The 27,903-nt window shown below is 63.8% G+C and overlaps 1 protein-coding gene across 1 annotated transcript; it reads right to left on the minus strand.

Annotated features, from left to right (window-relative positions):
- Positions 1–245: 245 nt before the first annotated feature.
- LOC116759725 (SCO-spondin-like) lies at positions 246–26,723 on the minus strand. The gene is given in 75 exon segments (XM_032643773.1): positions 246–460; positions 779–825; positions 929–1,047; positions 1,150–1,277; positions 1,423–1,580; positions 1,734–1,758; positions 1,761–1,871; positions 2,404–2,520; positions 2,657–2,715; positions 2,717–2,792; positions 3,041–3,243; positions 3,245–3,293; positions 3,564–3,610; positions 3,854–3,978; positions 4,260–4,364; positions 5,020–5,165; positions 5,533–5,673; positions 5,971–6,216; positions 6,575–6,613; positions 6,616–6,724; positions 6,727–6,766; positions 7,270–7,439; positions 8,390–8,474; positions 8,610–8,725; positions 8,775–8,902; positions 8,905–8,998; positions 9,203–9,323; positions 9,325–9,499; positions 10,232–10,450; positions 10,778–10,869; positions 11,653–11,822; positions 11,952–12,019; positions 12,022–12,077; positions 12,242–12,758; positions 12,862–13,066; positions 13,133–13,272; positions 13,385–13,537; positions 13,669–13,900; positions 13,985–14,076; positions 14,767–14,985; positions 15,436–15,651; positions 15,859–15,925; positions 15,927–16,093; positions 16,300–16,469; positions 16,535–16,572; positions 16,574–16,629; positions 16,743–16,852; positions 16,854–16,896; positions 17,240–17,285; positions 17,288–17,354; positions 17,407–17,534; positions 17,646–17,732; positions 17,734–17,848; positions 18,494–18,594; positions 18,596–18,627; positions 18,956–19,212; positions 19,443–19,537; positions 19,660–19,695; positions 19,697–19,850; positions 20,651–20,769; positions 20,771–20,886; positions 21,121–21,286; positions 21,484–21,688; positions 21,729–21,835; positions 21,837–21,907; positions 22,566–22,683; positions 23,506–23,650; positions 24,069–24,309; positions 24,536–24,707; positions 24,980–25,035; positions 25,480–25,659; positions 25,781–25,802; positions 25,804–25,873; positions 26,269–26,427; positions 26,656–26,723. Coding segments are annotated over 75 exon segments (9,339 nt in total). The 5' UTR covers positions 26,706–26,723.
- Positions 26,724–27,903: the final 1,180 nt, after the last annotated feature.

The following is a 27,903-nucleotide window of genomic DNA, read 5'->3' on the forward strand; positions in this document are numbered from 1 at the left end:
AGATGCGCTATCAAAAGAGGCAGAGTGTGGGGCCTCCCTGGTGGCGCAGTGGTTGAGAGTCTGCCTGCTGATGCAGGGGACACGGGTTCGTGCCCCGGTCCGGGAAGATCCCACACACCGCGGAGCGGCTGGGCCCGTGAGCCATGGCCGCTGAGCCTGCGCGTCCGGAGCCTGTGCTCCGCAACGGGAGAGGCCACAACAGTGAGAGGCCCGCGTGCCACAAAAAAAAAAAAAAAAAAGAAGGGCTAGGGGGCGTGGAGGGCTGTGGTGTCACACCGGGTGGGGACGCCCGTGGTGCCACCACTCGCAGTGGTCTGCAGGCACGCAGGGGCCCCCGGGGCCTGCCCCGCACTGCAGCTGCCCTGAGTCTCCGTGGCGTTGGGCTCCCGGCACGTCTGCTCACAGGGCCCCAGCTCCCCGGGGGCCACCTGCTGCCACATTTCTCCGCGGGGGGGGGGCACTCTGCCAGGGAAGACCACGGAGCCCACCACTCGGGTCAGCCCTGGGTGCAGCCTCGATTCTCCCCCCTCCCACACTGGGCACCCTTGGGTCCCTGCTCCTGTCCCCAGCGCTGCCCACTTGGCTCCAGCAGCCTCCAGACTTCTGGGTTTCCGAATATACCTCTCTGCTCTATCCACCCTCCCAAATACTAGCGGGGCCCAGCTTGGTAAGTGGAGGTAGCACCGCCTAGGACATGCAGGCCCCTCTCCCCTTATCAGGGCCAGCCTGGCCTTGGCTTTGGAGGGACCAGCAGGGATGTGGGCAGCCCACATCTCACCCCGACAGCCAGCGACGGGGCAGCTGAAGGCTCCGCCTTGGCCGACACTGGGAAGAGACTGCTCTTGTTCAGATGCCTGCCACGCCTTCCTCCCCGCCCCCGTTCTCAGCAGCCCCGCCCTCCATCCCCACCCACGCCCCCAGCCCTCACCAGCGGGTGCAGTTCTGGGTGAGCAGAGTCCCTGGGGGCAGCTCCCGGCCCTGCTCTTCAGGGGTCAAGCTGAGGCCCCAGGGCAGAGCTGGGCGCACACACGTGCCGTAGCGCAGCAGCTGTCGGGGCGGGGCAGGCTCCGGTTACACTTGGACCATCCCCCCTTCCCCCCACCTGCCTGCTCCCTCACGGGAGAGTCAGGGCATGGTGCCCACACCCACCTGCCCTCCAGGGCAGTCACAGCCAAGCTGGCAGGGCTCCTGCATGCAGAGGGTGCCAGGCTGCAGGTGCGAGCACAGGCGCGGGCACGAGGTCGCACGGGGGCTGAGCACCTGGCCAGGTGGGCGCTCTGGGGGGAGCGCAGAGAGTGAGGTGGTGTCCCAGGGAGGGGGCTGCCTCGGGACCCTCCGCCGGCCGTGGCGATCAGCCGGGACGGGTCCTGGGCTCGGCAGCACGGCAGGGAACAGCAGGCACCCAGCGCCCTGGGTGCTCACCGGGGCAGGGCTGCAGGTTACGTTCCTGCCGCTGCTCCGTGTCCTGGGCCTGGCACGGTGCCCCCGCAGGACCTTCCTTGCAGCTGCTCCAGGCTGACCAAGGCCCGAGGGCTGGACGCTCATGGGGGCGGCACACCAGGGACCCGTTAACACAGGTGCTGTGGCAGCGGTGTGCAGAAAGGGCTCAAACCCTTGAGAGCCACGGTGAACAGAGCCTCTGCTCCCCAGCAAGGCCCATAACCCTGACCTGGCCCGAGCCTCCCACCCAGAGCTCCCCGTGTCCCTGCCTGGCCGCCGGCCGGCAGCCACACCAGCTTTTGCAGTCCAGCCACCCCCCTCGGCCGGAGCCAGCACCCATGAAGCACTGGGGCTGGGGAGGCCACAGCAGCAAGAAGACATGGGCACATGGCACCCATCCTGTACCAGCTGGCCAGGGGGACAGCGGCAGCCTGGGAGAGCGGTCGGGGAGGACAAGCAGGGTTGGGGCTGGGGCGGGCGCACGTGACGGATCCCTCTGTTAGCCAGCTGGAGTCCAAAGCCTCAGGCAGCCCTGGAGCACCCTTCCTCCCGCCCCTCCCCCCACGTGACCTGTTCTCCACCTGCCCTGGGTGTGGGCACCACCCTGGGAAACTATTTTTTTTTTTTTTTTTTTTTTGCGGTACGCGGGCCTCTCACTGTTGTGGCCTCTCCCGTTGCGGAGCACAGGCTCTGGACGCGCAGGCTCAGTGGCCATGGCGGCATGTGGGATCTTCCCAGACCGGGGCACGAACCCGTGTCCCCTGCATCGGCAGGCGGACTCTCAACCACTGTGCCACCAGGGAAGACCCCCTGGGAAACTTTAAGGCTTCCTGAGAGCATCCTTAGGATGCAGCCTGTCTTGACTAAGGCTCACTCGGGCAGGACCCCCAGCTGGTTGCTGAAAGTGACTCAGAGATCCACTCAGCTGCCCTATAACTCATGGCCCAGCCGTCTGCCCGCCACCTGTGTGGCACCGTCCCTGCAGACACTGCACGCGGACCCAGAGGTCGGCACAGCTTCTCGGGCAGTGGTCGGCACGGTCCAGGGTGGGCACGGGGTCCCGGGCCTCGCAGCTCTCTCCTGCGGACCAGAAGGTAGGAGTCTGTGTCGGGACTTCGTGAGTCCCGAGCCTTCCCTGGGCACCTCCAGGGCCAGAGGCAGCATCCCCGTCAGGTGCCATACCCCTGGCCCCTTCTCCGATGCTGGAGCCGGCTACCTGGGCAAGGCCCCATGTTGCAGCTCTCAGTCTGAGCCCATGGCCCCTGGCAGCCTCCTCCAGCGCAGCTGGAACCCCCCACTGCAGGGTATCTGGCAGCGGCTCCAGGCCCCCCAAGGACTCCACTGGCATAAATCTGGGGAGAAGAAGCGGAAGTCGGTCCCAAGGCCTGCCTCCTGCCTCCAGCTGAGCCCCCTTCCTCACCTTCTAGCTGCTGGCCCTCCAGCCTCAAATCCAGCAGGCCCTGGGGACTAGCTGGAGGGCGAGCAGGCCAGCTAACTGCTGGGACGCTGACGTGAATAACGCGGCCCAGCCCTACCTGGCCAGGCCCCACTCCACCGCTTTCCAGGCCCCTCCCCCTGTGGCCTCCGCCCCTCCCATCACCTTGGCAGGCTCCAGGGTCTGGGCAGAGACGCTGCTGGCTGAGTGGCACAGTGCAGAGGTCTGGATCCCCGGCCCATGGCCTCCCCGTCTCGGGGTCCAAACAGGGGCGGCAGCGGTGCTGCTCTGAAGCCAGCGTGGGGACCGAGGTGGAGGAGAGGCCAGCTGGGTCCCCGGGCCAGTGCTCCTCTAGGGCAGTCCTGGAGGCAGGGCCCACAGGGTGACCACTCGGACCAGCGGCTCAGAGGCAGAAGACCTAGGAAGGGCGGCACGTGAGCATCCTTCCCGGGACCCTCCCCCAGACCCAGAGACCACAGTAGATAGGGAGGGAGGGGCTCAGGTTGTGACCAGGAAGGTCTGGAAACAGGAGAGGCTGAGGGAGGTGTAGGGGGCCAGGGCAGGGTGACCAACCATCCTGGTTTGTCCGGGACCATACTTGTCCTAGAAACTAAAGTTCCAAGTCCCGGAAACCCACCCCTCCACCCTGGGCAAACGGGGACTGTTGGTCCCCCTGGTCCCGAGTTACCTTGACAGCCCCGGCTGGTGCGCTGCTGCTCCCCACGCTGGTACTCACTGTGGGAGGGGGCAGTCAGGGTGGGCTCAGGAGGCAGGACCCAGCCCAGCGCCGTGGGCAGGGGGCTCACGTAGGGGTAACCTGGGCTCTGGGCTCAGTTGGAGCAAGAGGAAGCTGGGACCAGGCCCGTGGGGCTTAGCTTGGCCTTCTCTGCGCGGCTGCCCTGGGGAACCCCTCCCCCTCCCCGTTCCACTCTCTGGTCCCAGCGCTCTGGTGCCACCTTCCCTGCCCCCAACACTCACCACTCTTTGCAGCCCAGCTGCAGGTGGTCCCCGGGGGCCAGGGTCACCCCAGCTCCTTCTCCTGAGATGTGCCGGTAGTTACACAGCTCTGAGGGAACGCAGCCTCCAGCCTGCTCCAGCAGCCTCTGTGCAGAAGGGGACACCAGGACAGGGCTGTGTGGCAACCATTTCATCATCCTAGTGCCGGCACCGTGCAGGGCCCACAGCAGCTGCACGTGTGTGCTGCTGAACCAAGGCATGGGTGAGCGGCCACGAGGCCGAACGTGAGAGCTGTCAAGGCCCCGAGTACCGCAGGTTTGCAGGAGAGGGGTTCATCTTGGACGTCACGGAGGGAAGGAGGCGTGGGGGTGGACAGGGTCCCCTCCTCCTGGGGCGTCTCCCCTAGCTGCATGTGTCACCTCGTCACCTCGGGGCAGTAGCAGCCAGGCTGGCAGGGTGGCAGGTGTGTGGCACAGAGCCCAGCGCGGAGGGAGCCGCAGGCCTGGAACTCAGAAGGAGGTGCGCAGCTGTCCTCCGCGGGGAGAGGCAGGCAGGCTGGTGGGGGGCAGCCCGGAGACACCCTCCGCTCCCCAAGCCCAGAGAGCACAGCGCATAGTCCCATCACATCCCCTTGAGGTGACCCAGGAAGAGTGCGAGATTGTCCCCCTGCTGCATGTAAGGACAGACCAGTGTCGCCCCATCCAGCACCCACTCAGCCCCTGTGGGTGCCTCCAGGCATGGGTGAGGACGGTATGGACCGTGGAGAGCCAGGGAGCTGCATGGGGTTCGGGGCCTGGCACTGGCAGGTGCTCCAGGGATTAGCAGATGGGAGGCAGAGGGGCAGAGACAGAGGGCAGCTAGGGCAGGAGGTGGGCAAGACCCACTGTGCCTGGGGGCAGCTACAAGCGGACATAAAGCCACAACTGGGCCTGTGGCTGCCAAGTGGGAGAACTGTGACGGCTTGGGGGCGGGGGGCCGGGGAGGAGCCTCTGTGAGGAGGGGGCTGCTGAGGGCAAGGCCAGGGGTAACTGCGCTGCCGAGGGCGGGCTCAGTGCAGGCGCGGGCAACCGCTCTGAGGTCCTGGGGACGTTAAGCATCGCTCTAAGAGGAGCCGGGAGGCCGAGTGGGGAGCCCGGGAGGTCCCTGTCAGCGTTCAGCTCCCTGGCTTCTTGCTCCTGGGGCCTCACAGAGCAGCTGCTGATGAGGCAAGGCCGGAAGTGGCCGTCCAGTCGTGTGCGGGGGGGCCCTCCGGGTGCTGGGCCCTGGTGTCGGTAGCGCTGCTGGACCAGCACCTGGCATGAGCACCGCGTCCAGATGCTCCACACACACTCCTCTAGAGACCAAACTGGGGAGAAGGGGTCAGCCTGGGGCCACTCTGGGCTCCCCAGCCTCTCCCCTACCTGCTCTCCCCTCTTATCCCAGCCCCAGCCAACACCCCGAGCAGGAAAAGGGCGAAAGAAAGCCAAGGGTTCTGGGAGGTCCCAGCTGGCTGGCTTCCCTGTCACCCAGCAGCAAGGGTCACATCTCAAAGGGCTCTAAAGGATTGATGGTGGAAAGGGGAAAAAAACTAAAAAAAATATTGGGATGCGATAGATACAGTACAGGTATATTTGGGGGAGATAATATGGGATTTGGGAAAACACATGATCCCTGAATCCTCCCCAGGCAGGAAACAGGCTTCACTTCCCGTGCGCGCTAACCCAGGCAGGGCCCTGTGGAGCAGGCCTGGGTGACCAGGTGGAGGAAGGTCCCACTGCAGGTGGGGTCGGCCTCGGCCAGCGGGCAGGGGCAGGGCCCCCAAGGGCCCCAGGAGCAGCATCCAGCGGCCCCAGGCAAAGCTGCTGCTCACAGCATCTGGGTGTTGAATGTGAGCGATGCAAGGCTATGGGCCTGATCGGAGGTGGCCAGGCACCTTCCCGTACAGAGCACTTAGCCAGGACACGGCAGGGTCAACAGAGGCCCTTCTAGGATGGGACGGGGGAGCGGGGAGCGAGGGAGGAGGAAAGGGCCTCAGCCAGGAACCAGGACACCTGAGTCTGAGTCTAACTCTGCCAGTAACTGTCTCCTGACTTGGTGTGTCCCTTCCCCTCCCTGGGGTTCAGTGTCACCAGCTCTAAGTCAGGAGGCTTAGAGGCTGCCAGAGGCCACAGGGTCTGCAGAGGTGAAAGCTGACAGGGAAGGGGAGAGGCGTGGGCTCCAGGCAGGGTGAGTTGTAACCGGGACACAGGCCAAACGGTGCAGGAAGGTGCCTTCGGGACAGTGACAGCCCTCCTCACAGCCAGCAGAGAAGCAGCCCACCTGCCGAGTGATGTGGGCGCAGGAGAAGGGGCAGCCCTCGCCAGGCTGGCACTCCCGGTACAGACGCCCGGCCGGGCAGCCTGCCTCTGAGGCAGCACCTGCGTCAGTGCCCAGCTCCAGCCCCGCTGCCCTCACTGCCTCCTGTGCCCACCCTGAGGCCTGCCTCTACTCACCCCGGCGCCCGCCCCCAGACAGGCCAACAACACCCTCCCGAGCCTGCCCCTCAGGGCCTGTGCCACGCCTGCTCCTGCGTTCCCCCCACACCTCAGCACAGCCCCAGCCAGCCTCCTTCCTCCTTCACTTGCCCATCACTGGCCTGGGTAAGGGGCAGCCTGTGGGGATGGCACGGGAGAGGTCAAAAGGCACCTGTGAGTCAGGGTCCAAGGCCAGAGTGGGAATCAGCTCAGTCGGAGTGTCCAGGGCAGAGCCTGGGCTGGGACTCACCTCTGCAGGCCTGGGTGCAGCAGACGCGGCTCAGGCGGGCGGTCTGGGGCAGGGCGGCCGGGCGCAGCGCCGGGAGCACAGCTGCTCCCCTCCTCTACACGAAACACTGCCGTCCTCCCAGGGGCCCCAGGAGCAGGGTGCATACCTGGGCAAGGCAGGTCTGTGCAGGTCAGCCTGCCCTCGGAGCAGGTGCTGGGCGGGGCACGCAGGCACAGGAGGGAGAGGGCAGCTCAGTCCCGCCGGGTCCTCCGCACACACCCCTCCCAATCGGCCCTCCCTTCCATCCGCCTGGCCCCATTTCCCTCTGAGGTCTCAGTCACCCTCCCCGTCCTCTAGCGCCTCCAGCCCCTGCTCCCTGACCCACTCAGGGCCCTCTCAGGTGTCCTGCGGACTCTGTCCTATGGGGAAATGATCACAGGGCGCTGCTGCTGACAGGGGCCAGACAGTGGGAGGAAACACCACACCGCCGCCCCCTTCCCCCTCACAGCACACGCCCAGCCCTCCAAAGTCTCCCAGAACTGCGGAGCTGGCTGCCTCGGTTTCCCCACCTGTCAGACAAGGGGTTAGGGGGCCTGCCACATCTCCTCAGGGCTTGTGGGAGCCTAGCATGCATCCGCTGAGACCGGGAGAGCTCAGGTGTCCTCACCCCTGCACCTGTCCCTGCATCCTGCATCCTGCCCGCACACCCGCCTCACCGGCAGTTGCAGCCATCGGGCCTCGCCAGTTGAGTGCCGGGACGGTGCCGCTCCCGGGTCAGCAGGCCCAGGCAGCTGCAGTGGCTGGGCTGCACGCAGACAGCGCCGTCGGCACTCAGCACCTGGCCCGGCGGGTAGTAACCGCCTGGCTGGCAGTGCCAAACCCAGTGCTGGGGGACAGCAAGGGAGGGCCCCGGTCAGCGGAAAGCAGGGTCGAGGGGACCAGGAAGGGGCGCCCGGGAGGGAAGATGAAGTGGAGGGGGAGGGGGGCAGAGGGGAGAAGGTGCGAGACTCCAGTTCAGAACTGCTACGTTCTACACTCAGTTTATGCCACGCTTCCACCGGAGTTTCTCCTCCAGGGGAGGAGGGGGAGGGAGAGGAGAGCCTGAGAGGAGCTTCCCTGGGCGGAGTGGCCTCCAAACGTGAACCCCATGGAGGGATGAGTGGGGACCGAGGCATCTCCCAGACCTCCTAGAACGTAGGGAGCAGGCGACTAGAAAGCTGGGGGGAGGGGGGCGTTTGGGAAGGCGCTGGGGCTCCCTGGGGGAGGCCGGGACCAGGCACCGCCTCCTCGTCCTGCCCTCGTGTGGGAGCCTCCCGACCTCCCTGGACAGGTCCGAGCAGGGCCTCCAAGCGCGTCCCTTCTCCCCAGCCCTTCTCTCAGCATTTTTGATTCGGGTCGGCTTCCTCACCACCGCGCAGGCGCCGCTGGACAGAGACCCCAGCGGCCTGCCTGTGTCCCTCTCCATGGTCCTGGGCGGGCGCTCAGAGGATAGACCCACACCCCCGCAGACGCAGGCGCACACGCGCGCGCACGGAGGCAAGGCCTGTGCGCCGATACGCCCCTGGGGTTTACGATGATATAACGGGATGATTGCCCCAGCCTATGTGTTTATGCTGCTTCTGTCACAAAACGTTTAAACTGAGAAACGTTTGCGGTAAGGAAGGCAAGGGCTGCTGGGTGAGGCTCGCTCCCACTTCTCTCTGGAGCAAGTGGGACCCTGATGGGCGCTGACCCCGCCCCTTCTCACCACTGCGGGGCAATCCCAGGTCAGAGGGGCCACACCCCAAAGCCACACCCTGCCGTCCCGCAAAGTGACCCTCAGGAACCCAGACTCACCACGAGGTCGTCACAGGAGCAAGGACAGGGAGGGCCACAGGGGCTGTACTCGGCCCCTTGGATGGCGGTGCAGTTGGTCACTGGGGGGAGGGGACAGGATAGGCAGGGAGCTGGGTGGGTCGCCTACCCCGGCCCACCCAGGCCCCTCTCCCCGTCATGCTCCCTACAGCTTTCCCACCTCTGCCCCCTGACCCAGCCCCGTCGCCAGCAGGTTCCTGGGCATGGCAGAGCCTGGCAGGCGGCCCCCTGGGCCCGAGGCCCCTCGCAGTAATCCCCCAGGCCCTGGGGTGGGGTCCGGCTCTGGAGGCCGCCCACACAGGAGTGGCGGGGGCTTGGCTGGTGCAAGGCGGCAGGCATCCACAGGGCGCAGAGGCCACATCCGGGCTCCACAGGACTCACGGTCACACCCCAGCAGGAGGCAAGGCTCCTCCTCTGCCTCAGGGCCTGGGCAAGGAGGTGGGGCTGAAGCCAGTGGGGGCAGCAGTGCCAAGCTGGATGGTGTAACGCCGGGGTCCTGGTGCAGAAGCGGTGCCGGTGGCGTCGGGCAGGGCCACAGGAGGCCAAGCACTCGCTCCATGGGGTCCAGGGTGACCACAGGAGCCTGTGCTCCTCAACAAGAGAGGCCACGATAGTGAGAGGCCCGCGCACCGCGATTAAGAGTGGCCCCCGCTTGCCACAACTGGAGAAAGACCTCGCACAGAAACGAAGACCCAACACAGCCAAAAATAAATAAATAAAAATTAAAAAAAAAAAAAAAAAAAAGAATTTCCAGACCAATCAACATTTTACAAACAGGAAAACAGAGGCCCATACTGAATGCCACTCGCCCGGGGTCATGTGCTGGTCACGGGGCTGGCAGAGCAGAGCCACGCGCCCTGAGTTCAGTGCTCTGCAGCAGCAGCCAGGGTGGGAGGGCTGGTCAGTCCCCCTCGGGGCAGGAAGCAGGGCCCTGTGCACTGTCCAGCCACTGCTTGCCCAGGGGACACAGAGATTGACAGCTCAGCCTAGGCACATTCACTTCTCCCCCGGGGTCCCACCTGGGAGAGGCATCAGCTCGGGGCGCGGCTGGGAAGGTCGTGGGGCTGCAGAGGAGCTCAGGGAGCAGGGTCCCTGGGGTGACAGGGAGGGGTTGACAAGGCCGTGGGTGGTGTGGGGATAAGTGAGGGCAGGGCGTGGAGGAAGAGGTGGGTGCCTCATCTGTTCAGAAGGAGTAGACACTAGCTTGAGTCTCCTGGATCTTTCTCTTAGTATTTCCTCCCTTTTAGTTTTCTCCAATAAAAATGTTTTAAAGCCCACTTGTCAAATTTGTGGACACTCCAGAAAAAAAAAAATCTAAGAGAGAAAAGGCAAAAGAGAAAGGGGCAGGGGGAGAGGAAGAATGAAGGAGGGAACTGGGGGGAGGACCAGGGGACAGAAAATAAAATGAAAGAAGAAAATTAACTGAAAAGAAAGAAAAAAGAACGGAAAATTGAAAAAAAACAGAGGGAACGGGGTTAGCGCGCCCTCTACTGGCAGATCCTGGTATCAGTTTTGAGTGTTGGATGCTTCGAGGTTTCTGAGCAGAAAGCAAGTGCACCCCAGGAAGTGAATTACACTCAGGAAAGACAAAGAGGCAACTGGAAGGAGAACGTAGAACGCCCCCACTCCAGGCTCTAGTTCCATCATAAATCACCTCTCCCAGCTGAGCCTCAGTCTCCCCATCAGTCAAATGAGCACGATGCCTGGGGGGAGGGACAGGGGTCAGAGTGAACACTACCCCAGCCCACCAACCTCCAACGCCACCGCTACCTCCATCCACCGTCTGCCACCTCCTCCCCCAGCCCTTGCCCCCTCCCCACGCACCAGTGAGGTTCCAGGGCCATAGCAGGTCCAGCTGCAAGTAGGGGGGCTGGGCGTGCCACTGAGTATAAGCTTCCTCTACGGGGCTCCAGCCCTGCTGCCCAGGTGCCTCCGTGGGAGGCCTTAGGATGGCAGCCCAGGTGGGGCGCTCCAGCTGCTGGGGCAAAGCATGCAGGCTCCCCTCGGGGAGTTGGGCCAAGCCCAGGGGAGAATAGCAGGGATCTGGGTGCATGAGAGAGGGGCTGGAGTTGGGGGAGGGCAGAGGCTGGCAGGAGCCTGCTAGGGGCATAGTTAGGAAGGCACGAGGGGAGTTGGGGGATTTGAAGGGCCCACACAGTTGACCTTGCGGTGTCAACAGGGACAGAAGGCTGGTTCAGGAAAGGCAGCGATGGAGAGGCAACTTAGGCCGGGATGACGTCTAGATGCTTAGGCAAACCATCCTCCCCATGGAGGCAAGAGGTATAGCCCAGCGATCCTGTTTGCCCTCCCAGGTTGGACAACCCTTGGGCAACATCCCCCCTCTGCCCTACGATAGCCCGTGGCTCTTACCTCTGGGGGGAGGCAGAATGTAGGTGATCAGAGGGGCCCCGATCTGGGGGCTTGGGGCTGGAGGGGCCATGTGGCGGACCGTGGGTTGTCTCCTGTGTGGGGAGACTCAGGCTCACACCAGCCCCTGGCCCAGCTCCCTGACCTCTCTCCACTTCCTGGGGCACTTTCTCGCCCACGACTTCCCAGGAGCTTTGGGAACAGCTCCCCAGCTGGAAAAGCCCATCCTCTTTCTCTTGTTGTGAGTTGGGGGTTTTCACTTCCACTGAATACTTAAGAGAACGTAGAATAAAACCACCAGTCCAAAGCCACTTCAGGGGCCAGGACCGAGCGGCTGCAGTTCCTAATCCAGGGCTGCTGTCGCTAATTGGGTACCCTTGCGGGCACGAGAAAAGGGCATCTCTGGATGGAAGCGGTCCTCCAGGCTAGAGCCTAGCCCCCACTCGCCACGTAACTTGTGCAGTGAACCACCTGTACAACTGTGCGTGCGGGCTCTCTCCTAACCTCAGCAGCCTATGGGTGCACTTTTAAGATATGGAATCTGGACCCAAAGGCACATCAGTTTCTGAGCCTTTGTATCTTCCTGTTTTATTTATAATTCAGTTTCCAAGTAAAGATGCTCTTGAAAAGCCCAACTTTGTCATGGCTGCTCTTAGTGGGAATAGGGAAGGAACCAGATCTAGCCCAGCAGAACCAGAGAAAAGAAAGCGTCCTCAAGGGTGACCTCACAGGGGACGCAAAACCCCAAAAAGGTCAGAGGAGGCAGGCAGAGATTGAGGCCTGGCCTTAGGAGAGCAGAGACAAGCGAGCGCTCTTCCCCCCAGCCCCACCCGAGGGCCCCTTCCTTCCCCAGCATCCAGGACCCAGGCTCCCATCACCCTGAGGCTGGGGTAGCCGGTGCCCCCAACTCGGCGCTGCCACCTGTGGCTCCCTCTGAGTCCTCACCACCCTCCTCCCCTTGGGGCCCCTCTGCTACCCCGCAGACCCACTCACCAGGCAGGACACAGTGGCAACATGACTCTCCCACTCCCTCCACCAGAACCCAGCCCTGGGGGCACAAGAGTCAGACCAGACGTGCTGAACTGGCCACCTGCCTGGCCCGACCCGCGACCCTGGCCTCTACACACCTCGCCCCGCCCCCGCTGCCCTGGCCCCAGGGCCCCTGTTCCCCCCTCACCTGGGGGCAGCTGCCCAGCGGGCAGTAGTGGGAGCTGCGTGACGTGCTGCCGTGCAGACACTGGCAGCCCTGCAGGGGCCCTCTCGCCAGCGATCCCCGACTCGGCGGACCCTCGCCGGGCCTCGGCTGGACCGGGGGAGGGAGGACCGCCCCTCACCTGCTGAGTGGCTCAGCTAGGCAACCGCCCCATTCTGTTTTGCCCGGAGCGAGGGGTTTCCCAGGACTCAGGACTTTCAGTGATAGAACCTGGAAAGTCCTGGGCCAACGGGGACACTTGGTCACCCCGTCACCCCGACCCCACCCCGAACCCAAGAAACTGCAGCTGGCCCAAGCGAGGGGTATGGAAGCAAGCTGTGCCAGTGGAGCGGTCCCAGAGGGACCTACAAGCCTCACCCCAGGTACCTCCAGAGGCACAAGGTGCAAACCAGAGGGCCCATACCCGTCCTTGGACTTGTGGGCCCCCTGCACCCCGTTTTTGGACCTCCAGGGCATAAAACTGATGCAGGAGAAGGCCAGGGATCCCCAAAGATGTGCTGGGAGTCCTGGTGTTTAGACTAATAGGGGCACAGAGTGTGGGGGTCCTTGTCTGGGGTCCGTGGTGCCCGTGGAAGCACCCTGAGCACAAGCGGCTTCCCAAGTGGGAGCTGGAGGTGAGGTCAAGGTCCCCGCAGGTCCCTGGCGGGTGCAGTAGCTGTGGGCCAGCGAGGCAGACATTGTTGGCGCTCTGGAAGGACCACTGAATGCTGCGGCTCCCACAGGGGCCCAGGCACTCGGTCCAGGGAGACCAGGATGACCAGCCACAGTTCACTGAGGGAGGGCCAAGAGTCAGGGCCGCAGCAGGGCTGGGTGCTCCGCCGGCTGGTCTGGGAGGAGACCAGAGACCCCTCAGGAAGGGCCGGGGGGGCCTCACCGGCACAGCCTGGGTTGGGCCGGCAGCGCCGGGGCCGTCCATCTCGGCAGATGCAGAGCCGGCAGTCGGCCTCGATGCGCTGCCCACGCCAGTAGTGGGTGCTGTCCACCAGGCAGGGGCACTGCCACGGCCTCACACACCGCCCCTTGTCACCCAGCACCTGCCCTGTGGGGTGCCAGCAGCCTAGGGAAGGCCCAGGGTGAGGCTTCTCTGTGGAGAGCTCGGTTCCGGCAGACATGCCCGCTGTACCCCAGGCCCAGAGCTCCCTTACCTGGGCTGCTGCAGGGCGGTCAGGGGGGCACTCGGCCTGACCAGAGATGTCATCACAGATCAAAGGGCAAGGGGCACAGGGATGGAACACCAGCTCCCCGGAGCAGGTGACATTGGGGCAGCCATCCTGAGGGCAGGGTCCTGAGATGAAGCCGAACCAGAGGTCATCAAGGGTGGGTCCCCTTCAGGGATGAGCCGCCCACCAGCAGCCCCTCCACACTTCACCCACCTTGCCCTCCTCCTGTCCACTCACTGGTCTGGCGGGTGCTGGGAGGGTCCCCAGGCAGCACGGCACAGGTGTGGCCCCCGTTCCGGGGTGGGCGGCACTGCCGCTGCCGGGCCATGGTGCCCCTGCATGGCTCAGAGCACGGGGACCAGGGAGACCAGGAGGTCCATTCACTGTCCACTGTGAGGAGAAAGGGCCGACCGGTGGGGAGGTGGGCCGTGAGGTTGGGCCGGGGACCAGCGCCTTCCTCCCGCCGGCTCTCTGTAGGCCCCGCCCACCCCACTGGCCTCCTGGTGCCCAGGACCCCGCACCTGGGCAGGTGGCCGTGACGCAGGCCTGAGTCTGGTGCTTGGGGCCCGGGCAGTGCCGCCGCACCGGGAGACTGGGCGGGGAGCAGCGGCGGCTGCAGCCCTGCACCCCGGGGCCGCACGTCTGGCTGCACAGCGCCCATGGGCTCCAGGGGCCCCAAGCCTCACAGCACTGCTCTTCCCAGGAGGGCCCTGCCTCCCCCGCCAATTCACAGTCAGGCTGCCCAGCGCACACCTGGGGAGGGAACGGGGTCAGGGCGACTTTCGCCTTGGGGGCACAGTGGCTCTACCTTCCGCACCACCCGTTCCCCACCCTCACCAGCTGGAAACCGAGGCAGAGGCCATCCGGGTAGGAGTATTCTGGTCCGGGAAGCCCTGTCCTGTTGGGGCCTCCTGGGACTGGCAGCCCCTCTGAAGGGAAGACGAAAGAAAACAGGTAGGTGGGAGTGAGAGTCACCTCCCAGGCCTCCGCCAGCCGTGGCCTCCATCAGGGGAACAGCGTGCCTACCACAGCCCAGCTCATCCTCGCCCTGCGGACAGTCGGGGAGCCCATCGCAGAGCCGCTCAGGGTTCAGGCACAGCTGGGGAGCCAAACCGCAGGGGAAGAGGCTGCCGCAGGGGGGCAGGAGGCTGCAGAGGAGGGCGGGGCAGCCGGAGGCACGGGCGGGGGGTATGAGGCAAAACCCTCAGGGGACACAGCCTGGCTCAGACACCTTTGTGAGGGGTCCAGTGGGGGCAGGCCACAGGGGAGGAGATGGGGCCTGTGGACAGTGCCCAGCCGCCACCAGGTGGCCAGGCCGTGAAGGTCTGACTTGCGGGGACACAGAGGGGACCCCGAGGCCTGGTAGGGAGAAGCTGGGGGGAGCCCCCCCAAACTGCCCCCCCCACCCCCTGCGGCAGAGACACTCACTGCCCACCCTCTAATGCATCCAGCCCAAATGTGGGCAAAGACAAAAGCCCTTTCTTCTCTCCCCCGGGGCTGGGCGGGCAGGCAAGAGTGTTCAAAGAGAGTTTCCGGGAAAAGATTCAAGGAGGACAAAACTCGCTCAGATTCGGCGGCCCCCAGACCTGAGTCGCTCTCTAGCGAGCGCCACCCCGAACCGCAGGCGCCGGGGTCCCCGTCCGAGCCGTGGGGACAGTGTGCGGCGCCGTCGCACAGCTGCGCGGGGGCCACACAGAGCGGGCCGCGGGCGCAGGGCGGGAGGTGCGGCGCGCAGGGCCGGTCGCGGCCGTCTTCGCCGTCCTCGCCGTCGCAGCGCCAGCCCCGCGGGGCGCACTCGCCGCTGCCGCCGCCGCTCGCGAAGAGGCCGCAGGGCGGCGCTGCGGGGGCTTACGCGCTCCACCCCGGCGGGGCGCCCGGGGATGCCTGCAGGCCGCCGGGCCCTTCCACCGCCTCCGGCTCCGCTCCCCCTCCAGGCCCTTCCGGCCCCCTACCTGCGCCCGGCCCTCCCCAAGTCCAGCCGCTCCCGCTTTTTGCTGCCCTACGGGTTTTCCAAAAGCTCTCCCGCCGCATCCAAGAATTCCCGTTAGACGCCAGTCGGTTTAGAGGGGGGCCTTGAACTTCTGGGAATAAAGTCTGGACTCTTTCAGTCCCCCGCAAACGCTCTTCACTTCCTTCATTCCAGTGTCTCCAGGAGGCTGAGTCTGGGCCCTGCTCCTTCCCACCCCCAGCATCTGCCCCAAGGCCTCCCTCTGAGGTGCTGTCCCCTCCCTTCCAGGCCTCCAGACCCCATTTTCTCACCCCCTTCCCTCCAGGAGACTCACCGGGGCTGACGCTGAATTGGGGAGTAGGTGCAGTCTCCCTGGAGACAGCAGAGGGGCCAGGCAAGGTACCAGCCGGGGGAGTGGGCAGAGAGGGGAGCGGGCAGTGCCCTGGCCCCTCGTTGGCTCCATCTGGGCAGTCCCAGATTCCATCACACAGGTGGATGGTCCCCACGCAGGCACCATCGATGCAGGACACCTCCCCAGGGGTGCAGTTCACTTGCCCTGTAGCCAGAGAAAGGCGCTGGTCCCAGGGCACAGCCCCTTTTCCTCACTGTTTGGGGTGCCCTCACTCACACACCCACAGGTGCCCATTTCTCAGCTGGAAGCTGGATTGGTGAAGGAGGGGAGGCAGACAGGTGGGGGCCCACAAGATGGGTCTCTCGGAAGGGGACGCCTGGTGGACTGGAGTCCGGGGTAGGGACCGCTAACCCCAACAGGACTCCTCGTCAGCAGCGTCCGGACAGTCAGGGGGCCCATCGCAGAGCAGGGCAGGGGGCCAGGCAGCGCCCGTTAGCGCAGGCCAGCGAGTCCTGGGGGCACGGGCAGCCCTGCTCATCCGTCCCGTCTCCACAGTCGTCCTGCCCATCACAGATCAGGGCCAGGGGCAGGCAGTGGCCGGAGCTGCAAGACATCTGCCCCTCCCCACGGCCTGGGGTGGCACAGCCTGGTGTGGGGAGGGCATGCAGGCTGAGGATGCCGACAAAGGGTCCCAGAGAAGCCCCCAAACCCAGAAACCAGAACAGCCCTGCCCACAAGTCGCAGTTGCTGGTAACAGGAGCGGCAGCTTAGGAAGCCGCCCTAGGACGCATGCTTCCGTTACACTTTCAAGGACTAACCCGCCACTCGGCCACTGCCACCCGGGACGCTCACCCTCCTCGTCTGAGCCATCGCCACAGTCATCCTGGTGGTCACAAAGCCACCCGTGGGGCACACAGTGCCCGCCCTCCTGGCATGGGGCCTCTCCCTCCGCACAGCCAGGCACCAGCTCCTCCCCGCGGCTACCGTCATCCCCAGAAAGCCACTGACTTTGCTGGCAGGTGCTGAGGATAGTGTCCTGGGCTCAGCCAGCCCGGGGCACAGGGCTCCCCCCAGGCCCACCACTCACCAGTTGCCACAGTCTTTCTGCAGTACGGTGCCCGGGGGGGAAGAAGCTGCCTCGCCACTTGCAGGGGCAGGAAGCCGGCTCGAGGCGGACTCCTCCTGAGATCACAGAGGGCAGGGCTCTGGCAAAAGGGGCGCGGCAGGCCTCTGGGCCATCCCTGTCACCATGGCCTTGTGGGCCCCTCCCCTCTGCCCGCTCTGACCCTCCACACAGTGCGGCAGAGCCCCCTCAGGACAGAAGCAGCCCTCCACACGGGCAACGGCCTGGCAGTGCCACCCAGGCTCAGGACCGTGGTCATGGCAGGTTGGGGGGGGGACGCACGGGGCCACAGGCCTCATACCCCTGGCCCCCTTCACACTGCAGAGCTGGGTGGAGAGGAGAGAGGCTTGGGTCCCTGAGGTGCAAGGGCACCAGGATGCAAGAGCAGCAGGCGAGCCAGCCTGAGGCGACACTCAGGGAGGGCACGGGGGCGCGTGGCGTAGACTCTTGCCGAGCCCCTCCCGAGGCTCTTTGCAACGTGCACGCTCCACAGAGCCGCAATTTCACCGTGTTTGGTTCATCTAGGGAAGTGTCTGGCGCACGGTAAGTACTCCACACGTATTCGCCCTTGAATGGATGAACGGCTGGCTCTCAGCCTAGAAGTATTCTAGAAGGAGCTGAACGTGTGGTGGGATCGGGCAGCCGGGACCCAGGGTGGGGCACACTCACGGCAGAGCTCCTGGCTGCGCCAGCGCACGTGGATCCCGTGCCGTGCTGGCAACGCTCGTCTGTGTAGGCGGCGATGGCCGAGCAGAGACACTCACAGTCGCCCCCTGAATCACATCTGAGGGAGGGAGCGCTCGGGCCCAGCCCTTCCCCAGGCCTGCTCCTCTCGCCTGCGGGTGTCACGCACACACCACTCGAAGTGCTGCTCTGGGGGCTCCTCCGCATGGCACCGGGCAAAGAGCGGCTGCCGCATCACCCCGCAGCGGGCGCGGGCCCAGCCGGCCCGGGGGGTGTTCACCTGCGGGCACACCACGGTGGACCTCCTCCACAGCACCCAGCCTCTCGAACCCCCCACCTCGGGTTTCCGCAGCTGCCCCTCCTCCCTTCCCCCTTTCCTGCCCATCCTCACGGCGCAGGGGTGCCGCAGCTCCCCTGGCTCGGGGCAGAGAGGATTGAGGCACCAGGAGTGGGCAGCCAGTTCAGCCGTGGGCTCCAGGCAGGACTCCCTGGCGTCTCCGAAGGTCATTACTGGCGTCTCCATCAAAGTCTCCACACAGCCCCGCCACCCGGCCGCGGAACTCGGGGGACAGCTGCACCAGGACCCGGGTACCCGGACGGAGAGGGCAGCAGGGGGGAGGATTGTGGAGACAGGATCCCGGAGGCCTTCTTTAGGGCAGGGGGCTGGGAGAAGACCTAGGCACCTACTATGTGGGCCTGCTTGACCTTCCCAGGTAAGTACCACCATCCACCAGGGAGCGCTGGCTCCCTCTTTCGGGGGTGATGATTGGTGGGGATAGAAGAGACCTACGTTTGGGGGGCTAAGGGCAAGAAGTGAGAGCCTACTTTCCGAACTAAACCCAGGTTGGGGGGGGTGGGTAGGGAAATTCTCCAAAGGGCAGGATTCCAGACTCCAGGACGGCCTGTGACACCCACCTGCCCCAGAGGCCTCAGTGCAGGCGACTTTTTCCCACAATGGGGGTTATTTTGATCTCCTTTGATTTCTCAGTAACGGTTATTTCTAAATCGCCAACTGCTTGGGTTTGGGTGGTGGGATGTTAGGAAATTTATTTTTATTTCTTCTCTCTAAAACTTGGTATTTTTAAACTGTTTCTTTGGTGAGGAGGTATTGCTTTCATAATGAAGAAAAATATAATTATGAAAACATAATTTGGAGACTCTGACCACACACGAGAAGGAGTGAGAGCTTGTGGGGAGCTTCAGGGTGGGGGTCAGATGGCTGGGGGCGGGGGCTCGCCTCCATCCCAGAGCAGGGTGAGGCCCAGGCAGGTGGTGAGCTGCAGGAAGAGGCCAGCACGGCGCAGGCTCAGCCCGGAGCCCGTGTAGACCTTGGGGGGGCATTACACTCACCCCATTCACTGTCACTGCCTGGCCTGTGGAGGGAGAGAGACATTCCGACTCAGCCTTGGAATAAAGGGGCTCCAAGATCCCCACGAGGCCCTCCTAGCCTCCCCTCCAACCTTTCCTTTGCTTCTCTAGCTGTGTGACCTGGGGCTAGTCACTAGACCTCTCTGGGCTTTAATTTCATGGAGCCTTCCAGAATTATGATTCCCAGCCAAGAGAAAAGGCGCCAGCCCCACTGCACTGATGGCTAGCAGTGGGGAGACACGGGGAACCCCAGACCTCAGCTACCCATGCAGAGCTGTGACGCCACCTGGGGTGCCCCTCCCTGTCAACGTCACCCTTCAATGTCGCAGCCACCTCTCAGCATGTGCACAACGGTGCTCTGCAGCCGCACGGTCAGCGCCTTGGTGCAGGTGATGCCGCAGGCCCCGCAGGGCAGGTCCTAGGCAGAGACCGTGAAACGGCCGCTGGCCTCTCGCACCAGCAGATACTCGCAGGCCCCGGGGAAGGTGAGGGCCAGCCCATCAAATGTCACATAGTGGGGGGCACCTGATGCCTGGCACCGTCCGTCGCACCACTGGCCCATGCAGCGCCACTGCCGACCCCGGCACACCCTGTGGGCAAAGGGGAGAGGGGAGACAGATTCACGAAGACAGGGACCTGGAACTGTATCCAGGGGAGGCAGCCGGTCCAGATTCCAAGCAACTCCAGACAGACCCTCAGTTTGGAGAGATGCTGAGGACTCCCATTGTCCAGGCCAGTCTGGATATCCCACCCACCATCACCCCAGCCCCTAGCCAGGGGTCACTAGGTCACAGGGTTACAGGTCACGGGCTGGGCATACCAAATGTTATAGTCCTCCTGGATTGCAGCGTTGGGCAGGTACCACTGCCCACTGTGACAGCAGGGACAGAGCTCGGGAGGTGTGCAGCCCTCACCCTGAGCAGAGGCCGGGGACAAAGGGCTCCTTGGAGGACTGCCTGATCCCCCACCACCACCAGTTACACACAGGCAGGGGTCAGGGCAGGGCTCTGGTTAGGGTAGCCCCCTCCAGGACTTACCAGCAGCACGGCTCCTGGGGGAGAGACACAGCCTCCCCATGCTGCCTGGGGGGCAGGAGCCATTGACACTGGGGCTGTCACAGGTGAGGAGGGAGGCACCAGGGACGCAGACGAGCCCACGGGGGCAGAATTCCCGCGGTGGGGCGCAGCGTTGAGCAGTGCAATTCCACAGGCCCCTCTCCTGGCAGATGCTGTCAGACGTGGGGAGGCAGGTAAGGGCCTGGCCCAAACCCAGACTCACTTCCAGGCCCCTGACCTGCCCTGGGAAAGCCTCAGGATCCCAGGGGTCTGGAGCCCCTAACGTTGAGGGAAAATCCAGCTCTGACACTGGAGAACCCGAACGTCTCACCCCCGACCCCAGTTGTCACAAGCACAGGAAGTGTTTCCAGCACCTGGCCATAACTGGGCTAGACACTGTCACCCTTTCCTGCCCCAACTCCAATAGAGGCCATTCTCTGAGCTCTGGGGAGGGGCAGAGATATTGAACAACCCTACTCCCAGCACAGGCAGGAAAAGGATTTCACTGAAGTCTCACTCTCACCCACCAAAGCCCGAATCTGGCACAGCCCCTGTAGGTCTGTAACTTGCCTTTACTTCCTAACCCATTGAAGAGCCTCTGGACCCACACTCACCAGGAATTCAGAGATCTGGGTTCTAGCCCTTCATCATTAACAAGCTACGTGACTCTGCAGGCTATTTAGCCTATCCAAGCCTCAGTTTCCTCATCTGCAAAAGGGGAACAATTCTTCCTCTTCCTACTTTACTAGGTTATTGTAAGAATTAAGTAAGATTAAATAAGGTAATATACGTGAAAGTGCTTTATAGGCCCTAAAGTGCTCCACAACTGAGGGCGAGTTATCAGCATTTTGTCATTCTGACGTGCATGCCATCGGCCCGGAACCCACAGAGCTACATCCCTGGCCCCTTTTCTCTAAGCTCCACCTCTTCACCCCCAAGCTTTTTGCCTCCCCTCACAGGTGTGTGCTCTTACCAGCGGTTGCAGCCCTTCATGGTAGCACTGCCAGGGGCATAGCGATGGGCCCCAAGCTGGCAGGGGCATGAGCCGGGGGGCACAAACTGGCCCTCAGGGTCCCAAAGCAGCCCCAGGGGGGCAATTACAACCGGCCACACAGCTGCCCAGCTCCCCACAGCCTTCAGTCTCCCCACAGTTCCAACCGCACACTGGGGCACACTCCTGGTACTCCTGGCCACCAGGACACAGGACAGCTGGGCACAGAGATGCATGCAGGTCAGGGGCACTGCCACTGCTGCTCTGCCCACCCCTCCGGACCCGATAGTCCCTACGTCTCTGAAAGAAGGCAAACCCAGCAAACTGCCGAGGTCAGAGATCCTTCTGGGGACCCTCCCCTGCTGCAAAGCCATTGGATCCCACTGAGCCATTCCTAGAAGGTGCTGGAAGAAAGAGCCTGGGGATGGGGCTGGCCGGCTGAGCAGACCCACGGCAGAGGGTCTGGTCTCTCCAGGAAAGCAGGGAACCCTCCTGGGCACAGTACCGAGCATAGGCAGCGAGCACGGGGCACGGGCAGTCCCCGCCGTGGGTGCAGCCACACACAGGTGCCGAGCAGCGCAGGTGGAACCGTGCCCCGTCCACCAGCCCGTGGCACTCCTTGGAGGGAGATGAGGAAGGGGGTCGGCTCCTCCCCCACGGATTCCCCTGTCTTCTCTGGTCCCCACTGCCACCTCCCAGTGCTCAGCAGTCCTGGCACGGCACCAGGGCCCTCCCGGTAGCCCAGGAGGAGGGCAGGGCAGGTACTGACCCCATTTTCCAGGTGCAAACAGGAGGAGTGCCCCCAAGCTGGCTACCTGGAAGACTGGGCCATGCAAGATGGCACAGGCTGCCTCCACGAAAATGTGACGCTGAGTGTGGGTGCTGCAGCGGGAAAGTGGGGCGCTGTCCTCCGAGGGGCACCTTCCCTCGCCTGCCACTTGGAACTTGCTAGCAAAGGCGGCAATGCTGGTCTCCATGTTGCCAGCAGGAGTCAGGAAGTCAGCCTGCTGGTTCCAGGCCCTCTGTGGCTTTGCCCAGCCACTCACCCGCCCTCTGGCACACCTGGAGGTCATGGCGGGTGTCCAGGGTGATGTAGGCTGCAGGGTCAGACGCTCCTCAGAGGATGCGGGCCCCAGGCCAGCGCAGCAGCAGGAAAGTGGAAGAGGCGCCGGGAGACGCTGAGGCCCCCAGGGCCGCTCCAGGGCAAGACCACATCCTGCCCGTCCACCAGTACTGCTCCTGCAACAGGGGGTCTGTGAGGGGGCCACCCCCAAAGGGCTGGGCTGGGCTGATGACGGTGGGGGGAGGGCACATTGCAAGATGGGGCTGTGAGAAGGGGAAGGACCTGGCGTAGGAGGGGGGAGGGCCTGTGTCATGGTGGGCTGCCTACCCTGAGCAAGGGGAACTGGAGTGACCCCTGGGAGGTCACGCATCCCACCTACAACCCCCACATGATCCTTCGCACCCACTTTGCCTTTGCCCTTGGAGTCAGTGTGCAGGAGGGGCTGGGACTGGGCCCTGGCTGTCCAGAGCTGGGAGGGGCCTGCCTGCCTTGGTCACCCCAAGAGGCCTTTCAGATCCCTCAGAACATTATGAATTGTATTTTCCCCTCAGGGAAAATGGGGCAGAAGATGCCCTGGGAAATTTCCACAGGCCTTTATGTCTGCTTCAGAGATGGCAGAGTGAGGGGGAAGTTGAGGCAGTGATTTGGGCTGAGGGAGTCGCGGGAGAGTTGGGCTCAGGAACCACAGGGCAGTGTGGATGGAGGGTGCTGGACACAGCCCAAGTCCACAGGGAGAGGAGAGATGACAGGAGGCCCCTGGGGCCTGAGCCACACTCCAGAGGGCTGCTGGGAGCAGAAGGCCTGGTAGGTAGGTACCCTGAGAGCTGAGGCCACCTGAGTCCCTGAGCTGGACGTGGGTGTCCCCCAGGGAGACCTAGATGGCGTGGAGGCAGCTCCCAGCATTGCAGTCCCCGTGCTCCCGTACAGTCAGTAGCGGCCTCTTTACGAAGTCCTGGGGCTGATGGTGAGGAACATGGTGGCGGTGGGGCAGACCCTGAGAGCAGCTCCTGTTCTACTGGTCACCTACGGCACACACTGGGGCAGCTTCCACGCAGCACGTACGCTGACCGCCTGCCAGCCAGCCAGACTCTGTGAGGTAAGGGGCTTAACCCTCACCAAGGGCTGGCATATGTGACGTGTGTGTGTGTGTGCGCGTGTGTGTGCGCGTGCTTGCGTGCACCCACATGTGCAGGTGTGTGTGTGCCTTTTTGGGCAACACGTCTCCTCTCCCTCCTCCCTGTGGGTATGTATGCTCATCTCTATGTGTGCCCGTGCACACACACACGCTGAATCTATGTGCACACGTGTGAGCATGTCATGTGCGAGCTCCTGTTTGTGCCTATGTGTGTAAGAAGGTGGCCTGGGCCTGGAGCTGGGAAGTCACCTAACTTTATTGGGGGAGGGCTGGGAGGAAGGAGGACCCTCACTTCCCCTGGGGTTGTTTTACAGGAAGTAGCGTGTGACAAGCCCAGCCGTCCCGTGTGTGAGAAAGGACCGTCAGGTTGGGTTTTGTTTTGGGCCCCTGGGCTGGGGTGGCGATGACGGCGGGACTTTCACAGGAACCTAAGGAGGGGGCAAGAACCCAAAGGGCAGGCTTGTGGGTCTGCGGCTGCCATCTTCTCTCCAGAGTCGTTTCTCTCTCAGCTTTTCCCTGGACGACTGTGTGTGCTGTTTATTTAGTGGTTTGCTTACAGTCCCTTCTCCCCCATAGCACCCCTGCGAGGGCCCCCGCTCTGGCACGACACCCCGCTCCCGGACTTGGTCCTCTGCACACCTGCACCAGGCTGAAGCGGCGACCTGCGCGGCCGCGGAAGGAGAAGCTCCGCCCATCGAAGGTGAGGTAATGCCCGTCCCCGCCCACCGCGCCCTCGGCTGGGCACGGCGCCTGCGCGCAGAGCCAGCGGCCGTCCTGGCCAACGCTGTGGGCGCGAGGGACTGGAGAGCGCGCTCCGGATCGGCCCCACGGCGGAGGCGGGGGCTGGGGGGGGAGTTGAGGGGGGGTGGGGGTGGAGTGGAGGGGGGGTGGGGTGGAGTGGAGAGGGGGTGGGGGGTGGAGGGGGAGGGACCGAGCTGGAGACGCCCTCCTACCCCCCCCAAACCCTGGTCCCTCCCTCCCCCAGCACCCCCTTCTCCCCGTTAGCACTAGAGGTCAACTGATGGAGGTCACCGGCTAGGTTTTAAAGCAGGGCCGTCACTTATGCCTTGAGAGGTCACAGGTCTCTTGTGAGGGAGGCCCCAGAAGGGAGGCAGGTTGAGGAGATAGCATAACGGAGGGATCAGAGGGGACCAGGGAGCCTCCAACCCGAGCGAAAAGGCCAGCAAGGCCCGTGGACCCACCGCGGGCTGCACAGCTGGCGCACGGTGTCACCGGGGTCGTAGCGCCGGCGTCGGTGGTAGCAGGGCCAGCGGGCGGCAGGCACACAGAGGGCGCGGTCCCAGAAGAGGCCGGGCGGGCACTCGCAGCCGCTCACGCACTCTTCCCTGCAGGACCCCTCGCCCCCCTCGCCCACTGCCGAGCAGCTGGGCGGGCAGGCCGAGGCGCAGTCCGAGCACAGCCGGCCCCCTAGGCACAGGCGCTCTGCGGGCACAGGAGTGGCTGTGAGGCCCAAGGAGCTTCCCTCCTCCCGCCAGATCCCGCTGCCGCTGGAGAGCCAGCAGGCCTTGGCAGCCCCCCGAGAGGGGCGCTCAGGGGGTGGCGGACCCCCTCAGGAAACAGGAGCCACGTGACGGCCCTCGGTCAGTTCCCAGTTCCACAGGGTGGGGAGGCCAGAGGCTGTGCACAGAGGGACAGGCGGGAGCCCTACCGCAGAAGCCGGGCTTCCTCCAGCGCACGTGGATGCGCCGCGCCGCACGATCCTGGGCGTAGCTGGCCAAGGTGGAGCACGCGGCCTCCAGCCGCTCCTCCCGCCCACTGCCCGCTGGGGCCCCAGCACAGTAGGCAAAGAGGCAGGCCTCGTGGTACTCAGCAGGGGGCACCTGCCGAACCGGGACAGCCCCTCAGCCAACCAGCCTTCTCCAGTACTCATCAGCGCCTCCCTCCTCTTGCTTCCAAAACGCCCTGGTTTATAACCAAACAGAACACTGCAAGGGACCTTAGAGATAATATATAGGAGCCTCCCAGAGGGGGCGCCCTGACCGACGGCCCAAAGCAATTTGGTGGCTGGACCAGGTGCCCCGTTTGGCAGCTCCCCAGCACTCCCCCTTCCCACCCCTCCAGTGCCTGATGCCACCTCCACCCCCACCCGTACCTGGGCATGGCATTCCCTGCATGGACCGTCCAGCAACTGATGGCACACATCCTGGCCTGCAGCCTCGTAGCACAGTGGTTAAGAATCTGCCTGCCAATGCAGGGGACACGGGTTTGAGTCCTGATCCGGGAAGATCCCACACGCCGCGGAGCAACTAAGCCCGTGCACCACAACTACTGAGCCTGCGCTCTAGGGCCCGTGAGCCACAACTACTGAACCCGTGTGCCACAGCTACTGAAGCCCGCGTGCCTAGAGCCCGTGCTCTGCAACGAGAGAAGCCACCTTAATGAGAGGACTGCGCACCGCAACGAAAAGTAGCCCCCGCTCGCTGCAACTAAAAACAAGAAAGCCCACGTGCAGCAACGAAGACCCAACGCAGACAAAAATTAATTAATTAATTAATTAATTAATAAAAAATAAAAGAATTCTAACTGCCTGTCGGGGGAGCAGGTGACGGCCGGGGCTGTGCCTTTCCCGCAGGCTGGGATCTGTGGACCCACCGGGGAGTTTGTGGCTGGAGCAGCTGTGGCAGGGCTGGGAGTGGCCATCCCGCCAGCTGTGTCCCCAAGGCCAGGCTCAGCACTCCTCCAGGCTTCCCACAGAAGCGTTAGCTGAGCCTGCCCTCGGCTGGCACAGCCATGTGGCAAAGCAGTGGCCCTCAAGGCTGGCTTCGGCAAGGGCTGTGGTGGGTAGAAAGAGAGAATGGGCAGAGCCAGACGGTCAGCCTGGACCGGACTTCCCTCCCCAGGCAGACTCCCACCTCCAGGCAACCCTGGATCTGGGCTAACCTCAGGCGCTTACCCAGGGTGCAGTGGGTACCCCCACCCCCACCCCGAGCCTGGGCAGCAAGCCCTCACCGTCAGGTTCCATGGAGCAGGCCTGGTTTCCGGGGACCTGGGTCCACCAGGTAGGGGGAGGGGAGAAGATGTTAGTGTTCAGCCCCATCCCTGGGAATGGCCTGGGACATTCAGTCTGGTCACCTACTCTGAGAGGCTTTATCGTGTAATTTTCCCTTCTTGGTCTCCATTTCCAAAGCGAGAATGATCTCGGGAAGGCGGACTGAAGGGGGGTCACGGGGAGCAGGCATCGTGACTCTCCCTGCACTGCCCATGGAAGTGCCCACTCATCCCCCACCCCCACCCCCACCCTCCGCCCCTCTGGAGCCCACCCACGACCTGCTTCCCAAATGCCCGCTTCTCCAGGTCACCACTCAGTCCTCCCCTATTCTAAGGATGTCACCCCACGGCTCTCTCCTGCTCGGCAGCTAGCCCAGGCTCCACGTCACTCACTTGTAGATGGGGCAGAGCCCTGCACGGCCACTCCAAGTCAAGTCCAGCCTCCAGCCCCGGCGCTGGCAATGATGGAGGCTGGTGCAGGGCACCAGGTCCTCCTGACGGGGGGTTACTTCCTCCTCCACCAGGATGGTCTCTGTCCACTCACACCACTGCCTGCCCATAGATGGGGAGCGACAGCTTCGGCCACTGTCCGCGTCTCTCTGGGAGGCCCTATCCTGTGACCCCACTCCCCGTGGAGAGTTAGTTAGCTGAGGGGGAGGCTAAGTTACACAGGCTGAGAGAAGCGGGTGCGGGAAGGAGTCTGGCTGCCCCAGAGGGGCCTGGGCCTGCGGCAGGAGGAGAAGGATCTTAGTCCGAGGAGCCCCAGGGTGGGCTGCTTACCCGTTAGCCAGTGCCCATGCCGTCCCGCAGAGGAGGGCAGGGAGCAGCATGGCGACCCCCAGGTCACCTTTGGGGGCTGTGAGGCTTTGGGGAGCCAATGCTGTGGCAGGTGAGCAGAGGCTGGGGCTGGCCTCCCCAGCCCCACACTGCTGCTACTGCAGCCTGGGGTCAGTGTGTCCAAGGCGGCCTGAGACAGCGAGCGTGAGGCCCGTGGCACTGGGGAGGTGTTATCTCAGCCCCATGCCCAGCTGCCCAGAACCAGATTGGACCTGCCTACACATCGCGCAATCCCCTCAGAGGCCAGCTGAGGCCAGCTCTCCCTGGAAACAATCCCCTTCCTGTGTGTGTGTGTGAGTGAGTGTGTGTGTGTGTGTGTGTGTGTATGTGTGTGTGATGGGGGGTCCGTGTGTCCCAGGTCACAGCCAAACAATCCCCTTCCTGGTGTGTGTGTGTGTGTGTGTGTGTGTGATGGGGGGCCCGTGTGTCCCTGATAGTACACTCTCAAGCCCTACCACCCATTAACGTGGACAGGGGCAAGCCTCACTCTCTTTCTGGGACTCAATTTCCTTACCAGTAGAAACCTCAGGGGCCTCCTGGGGAATCAGAGGTGGGACAGGGGCTCCACGAATACTTTGAAATTGTGTGTGTGCACGTTTTTCTGATGACAGTTCCATAACTTTTATTAGATTCTTAAGGGGGGCCGTGACCCCACAATAGTGTTAAGAGTCACAGGGCCACGGCCTTCCAGCCCTCAAATCCTGAGTGTACGAGCCTCTCCCCTGTCCCTTTCCTGCTTCTCCTGCCAAGCACTCCAGAAACGAGGGTCAGTGAGCAGAAGGAATGGGGTTTCCAGGGCGATTGGACTGTTTGCGGACAGGGGGTGGCGTGCGCCCTTCCCTCTGTGCGGTCTGACTTCTTACTGAGGGTGATCATCTGTGGCTGGCGGGGGGTCCACCTGCTCTCCTCGGGTCCCTGGGATCCAGAACCAGGAAGCCCAGGTAGGGGAAGGAGAGCCAGCCTCAGGGAGGAGTGCCTGGGCTAGAAAGTGTGGGGGGCAGGGGGCAGAGGGGCCTGCGGGCAGGGCAACCGGATGGGATCATCTGAGCTGAGCATCCGGTTGGAAGAGGGCTGGGCAGCAGCTCGCTCCCCAGGGGAATCCTGGTTACATCCTGGTTACCGGTTACCAGCTCCGAGGACACCCAGGCTGGAATGTGGCCTGGGCCTCAGATCCTGTAACCCTCCGACCCC

Source organism: Phocoena sinus, chromosome 9 (genome assembly GCF_008692025.1).
Source record: "Phocoena sinus isolate mPhoSin1 chromosome 9, mPhoSin1.pri, whole genome shotgun sequence".
In the NCBI taxonomy this organism is placed as follows: Eukaryota; Metazoa; Chordata; class Mammalia; order Artiodactyla; family Phocoenidae; genus Phocoena; species Phocoena sinus.